Source organism: Photinus pyralis, unplaced genomic scaffold, assembly GCF_008802855.1.
Source record: "Photinus pyralis isolate 1611_PpyrPB1 unplaced genomic scaffold, Ppyr1.3 Ppyr1.4_unclustered_Scaffold7506, whole genome shotgun sequence".
Taxonomy (NCBI): domain Eukaryota; kingdom Metazoa; phylum Arthropoda; class Insecta; order Coleoptera; family Lampyridae; genus Photinus; species Photinus pyralis.
The window spans coordinates 25187-39058 of record NW_022172179.1 but is presented as its reverse complement, the minus strand read 5'-3'; the positions used below and the strand labels follow the sequence as shown (position 1 = coordinate 39058).

The 13872-nt window shown below is 33.2% G+C and overlaps 1 protein-coding gene across 1 annotated transcript; it reads left to right on the top strand.

Annotated features, from left to right (window-relative positions):
- The first annotated feature begins 2806 nt into the window (after window positions 1–2806).
- Window positions 2807–7077, top strand: LOC116182773 (uncharacterized protein K02A2.6-like). The gene has a single exon (XM_031503315.1). The coding sequence runs from the start codon at window positions 2964–2966 to the stop codon at window positions 6831–6833; it is 3870 nt and encodes a 1289-aa protein (XP_031359175.1). The 5' UTR covers window positions 2807–2963; the 3' UTR covers window positions 6834–7077.
- The last annotated feature ends 6795 nt before the right edge of the window (window positions 7078–13872 follow it).

Genomic DNA, 13872 nt, shown 5'->3' with positions numbered 1-13872 from the left:
TATTCACGATCATATTGTAATCAGTCTCATAATTGTCATTTTGAAGGATAAGGAAGTTGTGTTTTACAACACTTATTTTTCCAGGAGGGAGGAAAGTAGATTCTCGAGGTTAGTAATGTTCGATTCGAGGTTAGTAATATTTCATTACCTACCTCGATTTAGTTGCTAATATCCTAATGGATGGCGCTCTCATCGTAACTGTCTGACACAGATGACAGCTGATTAAGATGCGAATTGTTCAAAACCGCATTTTAAAAACAATTCTTATTCTTATTATGAGTAATATGGATTATTTTAAGTTCTGTGCTTTTTTTTGTAAATTGCAAATGAACGACCAAACGCGAAAAAGTGAAATAAGTAAATGCGGACCGAAGTAAACACAAGTAGGAGTCGTGATTAACTTTAGCCAGATTACGGAAGATGATGGTTTGTTTCACGTAACCTAAAACTAAACGAGCGCGGTGCTAAATGGTTAAGTAAAAACAAAAGCAAAAAGAAACCGTTAATTATTAAAGGATCGGTAAGTATATAAAACTCGAACTTGAATTTAATGAAATTGATTGTTACTTTAGAGAGCCCATTACTGTTTAAATTTCTGCGTGGAAAAGTTCAATTCTTGTCTATAAGACATGGAAACATTGGGTTGCGCTTGCGACCCATGAGAAGAGCAAGGGATGGCAATTTATGGCATCATATTGCATATCGGAGACATCGTAGCACTACTTGAAGAGGATACTGCCATACTTTGTTATTTCCGCGTGCCCGTAAAGCGAATGGGCCACTGAATTGGCGACGAAACCTCCTGCTACTGCAGCCAATCTACAGCCACCGAACTGTTTTAAGTTGAAGAAATCCACTGGCACTTGCTAATATTGTAGCGATCATATGCCAAAAACAATGTCCGGTAATTAAATGTAATTTGTCACATTTTAGAAATAGATAGTGCTATTTTTTAGGGCTATCGTATTAGAACAGGTGTGACTACCTGATTGGATCTGGAGAATAAATCTTTCGTTATTGACATCTGCACAGATTATAATACTAATATTGTAACCCAGTCTAAATCTGTAATCACAAAAGATCGCTGTAGGTACATTTTAGAATAGGTAATAAAACTGACATGGTCATTAGGCATTACCTACCGCATTAGGTTTGAATGTGGATCACAACATTATTTGGTCGTTCATAATGTGGATGATTTCTTTACCTTTACCTCATTAAAATAAGCAAGTAAAACATGAAGTTTTACCTATACCCTTTCCTGCCCACCATTGTTCATTCACTTCAAAAATTCATTCGGGGAGTAAATTTTTTTACTACACTCAATTTCCCTTATTTGAGGGGATGTACATTGAAATTCTTTAGTATGGGCCATATTTTAACATGCATGTTAAATTAATATGAATATTAATTAGGTAAATTTCCAAATCTGTATTACCGACAACATTTTATGTAGGGCAATAATATTGCAGATGGCGCATAAGATGAATATAATACTTATAAATTTAGTGAATTATTTTATTTTTGATAATGGAATGATTATAATGATGATCGTGAATAAAATCGTATACGAACCTCGACGAAAGGTTATTTTTCTTAGAATATAATCACCCTCGGCGCTGCGCGCCTCGGGTGATTAAAATTCTTCGAAAAATAACCTACTTTCGCACTCAGTGCGTAATATACTATTATGCCTTGATCTCCACGATAAAAATCGTATCTGTGGATTACAGTGACTTTATAAGTAAAAAAAAAAGTAAAAAAAAGTCACTGTAGGGATGTTTAAAATCACTAGATATAGAAAGTACCGCAATCATTGCCATTTTCGGGCATAATTTGCTGCCAACAAAATTGACAATTAAAATCTGAATAGCTGTTATTTTTTTATAACCTAACTTTGCATAGCACTGTCATGTATATACAGGAAAGGGCACTTATATCAATCGATTTTTCGTCTCTGGGCCCTGCAATGAAACAAGCACAAAATATTATTCTGACTACTTCCAAGAATGGTTAAAAACAATAAATTAAACAAATATATCAAACGAGCTCCTGAGTATGGCTATAGCATGTGCAAAACCAAATTTTAAACCTGATGTTAGTTTTGCTTTTATTTAAAATGTATGAAATTTCATTTGAATGCCTCCATAAATAAGCTGCGCATGCGTAAAACCAAATTTTGAAACTGATGTTAAATTTTTTTTATTCCAAGTGGTTATGTACCAAATTTCATTTAAATCCTCCTATAAATCAGAAAGTTGTCACTGCGCATGCGCAAAACCAAATTTTGAAACTGGCGTTAAATTTGGTTTTATTCCAAGTGCCTATGTACCTATCAAATTTTATTTAATTGCCTCCATAAATAAGGAAGTTCGCACTGCGCATGCGCAAAACCATATTTTGAAACTGGCATTAAATTTACTTTTATTCCAAGTGGCTATGTATCAAATTTCATTTAAATACCTTCATAAATAAAGTTTGCAATTTGGTCTGTAAATGGTTGAGATGCGCAAAGGGCAGTGTGAATGCTGATCGATTAGGTTCAACTTTTGGAATTGTGTTTTATATGGCTAAAGCTATGCGCATATTGAATTTCATGCAATTCGGTTCATAACTAACGGAGATTTCAAAAGGGCCTACTTTATTTTTTGGGCTACATTGCCAATTCACGAACTCCGATCTACAAATTTGATAAAGGATCCACCTGCAAAATTTCATCGTAACGGTCTATTCATTTATGAGTTATCGTGCTAACGGACGGACGGACGGACGGACAGGCACAACAAAATTATAAACTCGCAGGTGTGGTGTATGCAACTAATCATACACTAAAGTATTGTAATGTCTATGTACATATTGTATCAATGTTCAATGTGAATAAACCAGTTCGTATTTGACTAACAAAGAGACATGACATGGCGCAGTCACGAACCTAAATTTAATTGATAAATCAAGTTATATGAATGAAAATTGAAGCAGAGAAATTAAAAATGGACTCAAATGAAAAACTACGACCTATGAAATTAAGTGGAAACCTAGCCGAAAATTGGAAAAGTTGGATACAGCGATTCGAAATATATTCAACAGCAACAGAGTTAGATGGCAAGGACCAGAAGATCCAATGCGCACAAATGCTTCATCACATGGGTGAGGACGCCATTAACATTTTCAACAGTTTCACGTTTGCAGATAACGAGAAAAATAAAATTGCCTCCCTCAAGGAAAAGTTCGCAAATTACTTTGTTCCAAAAACAAATGTCACGTATGAACGCTACAAATTTTTTACTTCGAGACAAAATGAGGAACCGCTGGAACAATTCATCACAAATCTGAAAAACCAAGCTCAACTATGCAATTTGGGTGAAGAGGCATTAAGGAACGAATTAATAAAAACTATGTTAATAATTGGAATCAAGGACGAAGCTGTCAGGGAAAAACTACTACAAAAGGAAGACTTGACATTAGACAAGGCCATTGAATGTTGTATCGTAACGGAGAGTTCCCGCCAACAACTTCGAGACATGAAACAAAATACATCGTCACAGTCCCAAGGAGTGAACGAGATCGACAGCATTAGAAGGACCACAAGAACAATGGAATCAAACTCACGTGCCAATAAGGAGACGAAGTCACGGTTTGATAACAAAGACCAATTTAAAAAAGTAAGTAATTGTACAAGATGTGGTAAAAATCACTCAATTAATAACTGTTCTGCTTATGGTGCCTTATGCAATAATTGCAAAAAACCAAATCATTTTGCAAATGTCTGTAAATATAAATCACATAGAAATAGGAAAATAAATGAAATTGTTGATCATGATAATTACGAACAAAGTCTGTTGATAAATGAAATTAGTAACAATTCAAAAATTAATAATTGTACTATAGAACTGATTGTAAATAACAAAGTCAATGTGTTTGTCAATTTTAAAGTGGACACTGGTGCTAATGCAAACATAATTTCACTAGACCAATTGAAAAGTATTGAATTTAATGAAAAAAGCATTCAAAGATCGCATGAAATTTTATTAACTTTTACAGGTCAGAAAATTCCGATTGTAGGTAAATGCTATTTACATCTTAGACTAAAAGACAAATTAATTAAAAATGTTGAATTCCATATTCACAAAGGCAATGGGTCGATTATTGGTATAAACGCTTGTGTTGAGTTAGACATAATCAAATTTCACGAGGAGGTTAAATTAAAAGAAATTTATGCCATAAATAAAAATTGTAATTCAGGATACGAAAAGCTAATTAACGATAATTCAAATTTATTTAAAGGAATAGGGAAAGTAGGGAGACCCTACCACATTGAACTAAATGAAAATGCAATGCCAGTTGTTAAGCCTATCAGAAATGTACCTTTTGCGATTCAAGAACAATTTAAAAAACACTTGAACGAATTGGTAAATTTAAAAATAATCGAACGAGTTGAAGGAAGTTCTGAGTGGGTAAATTCCTACGTCATTGTAAGGAAAAATAACGGTTCTCTACGAATTTGCCTTGATCCAAAAAACTTAAATGAGTCCATCAAAGATTCAAAATATAAATTAACAAGTTTAGACGACATAATTTCAAACATTAATGGTTCCACAGTTTTTACACTATTAGATGCTACAAGTGGTTTTTGGAATATACCTCTTGATAAGGAGTCAAGTAAACTATGCACATTTGCAACGCCTTTTGGCAGGTACAAGTTTTTAAGAATGCCTTTCGGTATAAAAACCGCTAGTGAAGTATTTCAGGAACGATTCCAAGAAATATTCGCGGATAACGGAGTGCAGGTATACATTGATGATATTTTAGTGCACGGTAAAGACAAACAGGAACATGACGAGCGTCTAAAAAACGTGTTCAGAAAAGCACATGAGCAAAATGTAAAATTTAACTTAAGTAAGTGTAGATTTGGAGTAGGGGAAATTAAATACTTAGGGTATAAATTCTCGAGTGAAGGGATAATGATAGATGAAGAAAAAATTGATGCTATAAAAAATATGCCTCAACCTAAAAATAAAAAAGACATACAAAGATTCCTAGGTTTTATCACGTATGTTGGTAGATTCATAGAAAATTTGTCAGAAAAAACTCAACCACTTAGGGAAATTATCAAACAAGAAAATTTATTTGAATGGGGCGAACCACAAAATAAAGCATTTGTAGAATTAAAAAATTTAGTAATCAAAGAACCTATACTGAGATATTATAATCCTAAAAAACCAATTACATTATCGGTAGATGCATCAAAATCCGGTTTAGGTGCAGTACTATTACAAGATAACCAACCTTGTGCATACGCATCACGTGCTATGACAACAACACAACAGAACTATGCTCAGATCGAAAAAGAATTATTAGCTATTGTATTTGGTGTAAACAAATTCCATCAGTACGTTTACGGAACTAAATTCATAGTAGAAACGGATCACAAACCGTTAATAGCAATTTTCAAAAAACCATTAAATGCGTGCCCTGCAAGACTTCAACGTATGTTATTATCCTTACAAAAATATCAGATTCACCTAATCTACAAACCAGGAAAAGATCTGATAATTGCAGACACTTTGTCACGTGCTAATTCAAGTAAGACATTTGACGATAATTTAGATCTTGAAGCTCAGGTATGCTTAATTCAAAAGAAATTAATAATAACTGATAATCGGGTAGCACAGTTAGTAAAAGAAGTCAGTAAAGATGAAGAACTTCAATCAATTAAAAAATATGTAGTAAACGGTTGGCCAAGTATTAGTAAAATTCCAAGTAATATAAAACCGTATCATAAATTAAAAGCCGAAATAACGCTAGGTACCAACGGTTTAATTTATATGTCACAGAGAGTCATTATTCCGCAATCGTGGAGAAGCAAAATCCTAGACGACATACACACAGGTCACTTAGGTATAAACAAATGCATTTCTCGTGCAAAATCATCTGTTTATTGGCCTAACATGAACTCGCACATTGAAACTCTTGTAAATAAATGCGAGATGTGTAATAGACATGCGAACTCAAATAAACGAGAACCGATGATTTCACACGAAATAATTAAAAAACCATGGCAAAAAGTGGGCATTGACTTATATGAAGTATCTGGAAAAATTTATCTAATTGTAGTAGACTACTACTCAAAATTTCCAGAAATCTCGAATCTTCAAAAAAATTTAACATCTAGTAACATAATTAACAAATTAAAAGCAATTTTTGCAAGACATGGAATCCCAAAAATAGTCGTTTCCGACAGTGCAAAACAATTCACAGGCATTGAATTTCAAAATTTTAGTAAACAGTGGAATTTTTTATCAATAAAATCCTCTCCGCATCACCAACAGTCAAATGGACAAACGGAGAGAACCATTCAAACAATAAAAAAATTAATTAAGAAATCAACTGAAAATAATGAAGATATTTATCTAGCATTATTAGCTTTCCGTAACACTCCTGTTTACAATTCTTATACACCATCTCAAATTTTAATGTCCCGATACCTCAGAGACAACTTGTTAATAATTGATTCAAAGTTAAATCCAAAATTAATTAACAACACAAAACTTAATCAGAAAATTAGTAACTCTCAATCGTACAACAAAAAGCAATATGATAGTAAAGGTGTAAGACCGAGACAAGATTTTAAAATCGGCACAGCTGTTTGGTATCAATTAAAACCCAAAAGCCTATGGGAAAAGGGTAAAATAGTAGACAAACTTAGTAATACAACTTACAAAGTGCAGACATTAGATGGTAAGGTGTTAATTAGAAATAGATTTTATATTAGACAATGTCACACAAATAATGTAGAAAATAAGGATAAGTATTATTCAAATTTTGTATATTAATTTGATGATGACAATTTAGATTCACATCAAAATGTAATTAGTAATAAGGATAGCGATCATTCTAAACCAAGTGTAAGTGCAAGTGACGAGAGAAGCAAAAGACAAATTAGACTACCACCTGCTCTAAATGATTATGTTCTTTATAAATAAGGGAGATGTGGTGTATGCAACCAATCATACACTAAAGTATTGTAATGTCTATGTACATATTGTATCAATGTTCAATGTGAATAAACCAGTTCGTATTTGACTATTAAAGAGACATGACACTAGGATTTAAATTTAATGCCTGCAACTTATTGTACCTATATGTAAGTGTTAAGCTCGCCATACACGATGCTGTTTACCGGACGGCAGGCCCTTCGATTTGCAAACTCGAAGACTAAACCTGTACATACTCTTGGTTTAGCCATATACTATACGTTTTATTCGCATGGTTTTTGTCAGTTTTTAGTGTAGTGTGAACAAAACAGGGCTGTAGCCATGATCTCTGAAGATGATCTTATGTTAATACTTAATAGGACTCCCACTTCCCAGTTTGTTGCCTGACAAGCAGAAGAAAATAAAGTGCACACGTTCGAAAAAAAAAGCTTTTTGACAATTTGGTAACTTTTATTCTTAATTTATTGGGAACACCGCCCCAAGTTGTAACTCGTACCATTTACGTGTAATCATTTTCGCTCGTTCCTTCTGGTCGTGTTTTTGATGATATACCAATTAATATATTAATAAATACACAACTGTATCTGTACAATAATTCTGAAAATTCAAAAAGTGGGGGCCAACTATACGCCCAAATTTTTGAATTTTGAATAATTAAGTAACAATCAACCAACAAACGTAAAATGTAACTAATAAACACCAACAAATGACCAACAAGCAATTGTAATAAAAATATTAGGATAATTCAAAAAGCGGGAGGCTAATTATACGCCCAAATTTTGAAATTTGAATAATTTAATAACAATCATCCAACAAACGTGAAAATGTAACTAAGAAACACCAACAAACGATTGTAATAAAAATATTTTGAAAATTTAAAAAGTGAGGGGCTAACTTGATTTTGATGGTTTTGATGCTTTATTGTAGAGATTCTAAAAAATATTTTTTATTTATTTGCCTTTATTTTTTAGTCATGTATCAAGTTTGAAACAATTATCATATCACAAAACATAAGAGAGAAAACGCAAAATACGAGAAAAAAATTAAAACTTTGTCACCCTGTATCACGAAAATGACGCCCTTTAGACCACGTACATATTTGCATTTTATTCTTATTTTAACGAGTGCTATCACCCCCTGTATCTTCGGAAATATCTGCATGACATTAATTAACACTCTGTATTTTTAAAAACATGCTTGCCAAAAGTTCCCATTATACAGACTTCAGCGAGGCGGGTAGAGGCGCAAATTATAGTGCTTGCTTACATGTAGCTTTTACTTTGAGCCGGCCCTGGTGACGACTTTATGGTACTACGCGATCGAACCTCATCTCAAACAACAGAGTTTCCAGACCTGTGTATACGACCGTGTTTCTGTTCAAAGTTTGTGTAGGTACAAACATCCGCTAAAATAGAAGTCGTACCAAAAGTGTAAAACTTGATACGTTATAAACGTCTGGTAATGCGAACTCTGCAGACACCCCGTATTATGATGCACTTCGCGCAAATTATAAATAAAGGTAAAAAATCCGCGAACCCCAACTTAGGTATACTTATATATAGCGATATATCATGTTCATTATTAATTTACGTTTCAATATCTTACTTTAGATTGGTTTAAGATGCTGTTAGTGTAAGAGTTTCTACCATCAGTATTGATTGTGGTACCTATATTATGTTATATATCCTACTTACGGTTAGGATTCTATCAAACTATATGTACACATAGATGATTATTTACTACTTTTAGAACTTTGGTAGGTACCTACTAATTTGAATCTTGGAATTGTACACCCTTTAGAGACAGTCAAAGTCTAGCAAACATTTGAACAATTAACTATGCCCAAAGAGTATCTTTGCTATGCCTCACCTCCATTTGAGTAAATATAACTTTCAAAGGAAATGATGTTCCATTATAAAATCGAGATAATACAAATGGTTTAATATTTGCTAAACTACTTGAAGTCGTGATTTTAAGCTTTTATTGAGGATTTGTGGCGAAAAAGGATAGAGTCAATACAAGTTTTTCCAGTGACACACTGAATGTAGGTATGTATCAGAAAATGTTACAATCGAATTTAGGTACCTCAATGCATTTTTGATGCTGATGCTTTACTTTTATTATTTTCCCTTTTTGCAACTTCTTTTTAATTAGGTATACCTACCTAGACAGTTACTAATGTGTTCAAAGTGTTCATCATACAAATCTGTATAAGTATTAACAAGTTAAAAAGTTATTATGCAAACATAAATTTTCCTCCTAATGTTAATGCTGGAGCCGGGAAAAAATACCGGTAGGCAAGAGATCCTTATCTCATTCTCTTTCAAATGAGTCGCCTATCGTCGAAGTCTATACAATTTAATGAAATATAGTGGAGCGTATACAAATACAAACAAATTTTGAAATAGGCGTTAGTTTTACTTTTATTCAAAGTGTCTACATATGTAACTTTTTTAAAATGCTTTTCTAAATAGCATTGCGCATTGTCTACATTAGAAATCCTTGAATACCTTTATAAATAAAACATACGGCATGCCTTAACAGTAATTTTGAAACCGGTATTAGATTTTGTTTCATTCAAGGTGCCTAGATATGATATTCCGTTTCACTCCTTTCATAAATAAGAAAATTCCTGTGCGCATGCGCATAGCTAAAATTTAAAACTGTTGGTAGATTTGCTTGTTTTCTATGTATTAAATTTCATTTAAATTTTTTTCGTAAATAAGAAAGTTGGCATTGCGCAGGCTCAAAACCAAATTTTGCAATTGGTCTTGATTTATCTTTATTCCAAATGTTTATGTATAAAATTTCATTTACCTAAATGCTTTCACAAATAAGAAAGTTGCCATTGCGCATGCGCACAACATTTAGAAAACGTCGTTAATGTTACTTATATTCGTAGTATTTACATATAAAGTTTCATTTAAATATCTTCATAAATAAAAAAAGTAAACATTGAACATGCGTTAAGCCAAATTTTTGCCACTGCGCATGCGCAAAACCACGGATGCACGGAATCCTTGGACCAAGCCCTTTCAAATGAGCCTTATATGGCCCAAATCGGTTCACTGGTGTAGAAGGAGTACGTGTGACGAACGGACTGACGGACGGACGACAAAGTGCAGTCAATAGCGATTTTTCACTTTGAGGAAAATACGCTAAAAATGTAATTTATATGTTTTGGTAAATAATAAAGTTGACAGTTCGTAGGTCTAAAATTAAGTTTTTAAAGTGGTGTTAGATTTGTTTTTATTTCAAGTGCCTATGTATCAAATTTCATTTAAATGCTTTTGTAAATAAAAACGTTGGTACTGCGCATGCGCAACACAATATTTGGAAAACATCGTTAGTTTCACTTGTATTCGTAGTGTTTACACATAAAGTTTCATTTAAATATCTTCATAAATAAAAAAGTTAGAATTTCACATGCGTTAAACTGATTTTTTGTCACTGCGCATGTGCAAAACCAAAATATTGGTACGCACGGAATCCTTACACCAAGCTCTTTTAAATCGCCCAAATCGGTTCAGTCGTGTAGTAGTTGTACGTGTGAAGGACGGACGAACGACAAAGTGCAGCCAATAGCGATTTTTCACTTTGAGGTGTAACCTTCCGCTTACGGCGCAGACAAGAAAACGACTCAAATTTAAATTTTTAAGATCACACGATTACGCACATACCACGATATAACATAGATTGAAAAAATTCCTAATATCATATCATGGCTTGTTAGTCATCATCAATGGTAGGTATAGCTGGAGAATTCAATCTTTCTGTTGAGACCGGACATTGACTGAGAAGAAATATTGTAGCAAATATTCCAGAAACTCCGATAGATATTGTGGCGCCATGAAAGATTATTAATTGGCGATAAAGAACAAAGGCGAATGTAACGCAATATTTCCGGGAAATATGATGTTTTATTCTAGAATGCTCTAGAACATTCAGGAGCACTGGAGAAAACTAGAGTTTGCTATATAAGCAAATCGAATTGCGTTTCACGACAGTTCCAATTTCAACACTGAAGTAATAAATAGTTCGCACTGTTATAAATTGTGTTTATGTATGTGAGTGATAAATGATATTTGGGTGTTATAAATCAATTCAGTTCAAGATTGTTATAAATTTACTGTTAATTAATTGTAAATAAGTAAATCACGTAATTAAATTTATGTTATAATATGTTTTAAGTATGGACCTCTATATTTTTAAAAACCTGCTTGCCAAACGTTCCCATTATTTAGGCTTTAGCGCGGCGGTCAGAGGCGCAAATTTTAGTGCTCGCTTACACTTGACTCTTGTCTTAAGCCGGCTCCGACGATACCCATCCTTGTATTCCCCTTTTCTGGCTGAATAGGGTCAGGAAATCCTGAGCAGCCCACCTTCAGTACCTATCCTCATTGTATATACATCTTCTATCCTCAGGGGTGTCGAAGGAATGAAACACGTTCACCTGATAGTAAATGCAAAATGAATGCAAACGAGCTGGGTCTTTCCTTGGCGATAGCGATGATAGGTTCTGACTAGGGTTCGGTAAACTTTTGGCAAGAGCCTGTACAAAACATTAGTATAGGTATTTATTTTTTGAATCGCACTTTTTTATCCATTCATATAAAGGAGTTGTTCTCAAGCTGTATATCTATTATATCTGGCCGTCGAGCTTTTTTGATGCATTTAACTTCGAAGCAGGTAATCGTACGCACAAAACTTTTGTTACTTAATATTTTGTTATTAAATTATAATAGTTATTTTGGTAGCTGCTTTTCATTTGTTTTCTTCGCTTCCTGTTGTAAATTTTACGTTTTTGTTTAGATTTCCACAGCTATTGCGATCGGTTCTAAACAGATTACTGTAGCTTTAATTTCAATTTAATTTCTAAGGTAGGTAATTATAACGTATTCCATATCATTGTAAAGAGAATTTCAAGCTCCTTAAGAATATTACAGACAAAAGGAACTGTTCTATTTAAAAAAATTAATTTGTTTTCTGATTCTTCTTTGTTTTTATATCACTTGATATTTGGGATATGTAGCTTTATCATATTGGAAGGAGAATATTTTTACTTCTTATACTTTTTTATCTCCAATAGTAAACAAAATATACCCTTGGACACGCAAAATCAATCACATTGTATACTAACCGACTTCACCTTCATTTTTACAGGCTGTTTCACGGAAACCTTTACCTAACAGTTTTCAGGTTTATTTATACATTAAATCTAAAAACTTGCATACCAAAATAGTTTCTCATGATCTATCGAAAGACAACACATCATGATCGGTGCACTTCCTGTTTTACCGGTTTTGGACACCAACTTTTTTTTTAATAAACACACCCTGTATTTTATCGCATTTTCGAAATTTACATGAAAATCTACGTCGTTTAATCCCACATTTCCTTATACCTAGCATCAACAGTTTTCAAGTTATTTAAAATTTTTCAAAATTTTCATCTTTTGACTGCTTTTGTTTTGAGCCCTGTCCCTATGATTCCGTTGCCTTGAATTTCAAAGTGTTCCAAAGTCAACAATACTGACTTGATGATATATGAGAATGATTTAAATTTTGATTCTACAGGGTGTTTTTAAACTAATGGTCAATCTGAATAAGCTCAAACTTTAAAAAGTTGATTTTTGCAAATAAAACATCCTTTATTAACGAGCTCCTAGCGAGTTTATAATTTTGCGGTGTCTGTCCGTCCGTTAGCACGATATTTCGATAACGAATGTACCGATTACGATAAAATTTAGTAGATGGATTCTTTATCAAATTTGTAGATCGGAGTTCGTGAATTGGCAACTTTTTTATTAATGAAGATATTTAAATGAAATTTGATACATAGCCACTTGGAATAAAATCAAATGTAGCGCTATTTTCCAAATTTGGTTTCTGTAGGATGTGCAGTGCCAACTTTCTTATTTATGGAAATGGACGCAATTAAATGAAATTTCATACATAAACACTTTAAATAAAAGCAAAACTAACATCAGGTTTGAAATTTGGTTTTGCACATGCTATAGCCATACGCAGGAGCTCGTTTTCTATATTTGTTTAGTTTATTTTTTTACACTTTCAAATGTCCAAAAAATTCTACATCAGCTAGCTAGTAGTAGTACATACTATAACTATCTGTCACGCTTTCCGTTTTATTTTAGATTTTCCAAAATTGTGACCGTTATGAGTCTACTTTTAACATTTATAAAAGATGTCATTGTACCGCTCTTGAAGACATTGTGGGGAAAACTACTGGTATCTACTTGACGGAGATTCCGGTCCGTGACGTTATCCTAGTAGATTTCCAGATATAACGCCACTGCACATCTATGTAGTGTGGGGGCATATAAAAAACCAAGTTTACTTCACAGTTCAAATCCACGGAGTCATACGTACTGGGCTGAAAAGAAAAGTAATCAAACCCTGAACGTCAAAAATTTTGAAAAATCTTGAATAACTTAAAAACCGTTGATGCATGTGGATTTGAAATGCAGGGTAGTGTTTCTATTTAAAATAATAAAGTTGCCGTCAACATCCAGTAAAACCGGAATGGAAACGATTATAATATTTTCTTTCGATAGATCGTGAAAAACTATATGCTAGTATGCAAATTTTCAGATTTATTAATGGGAGCCTGAAACAGCCTGTAGGTATAGCTAGCCTCATGCTGCGTTGAAGAAACCAAAATAGTTCATTTAGGAAATGCTAACATTTAAATACAATAACTATAAGATTAGTTACCGTATGGAGAAGTGGACTAGAAAATTCATAATCGATATTACTGATATTAGGGGCATTATTTGGCAATTTAATGTACCGAACGTATTAATGTCTTGTAGAAAAGTAGCGGTTTTTATCACCTCATACACATTTTAATTTTCATT

Coding starts and splice junctions, on each gene's coding strand:
- LOC116182773 (XM_031503315.1), top strand. CDS start 2,964: ATGAAAATTGAAGCAGAGAAATTAAAAATGGACTCAAATGAAAAACTA.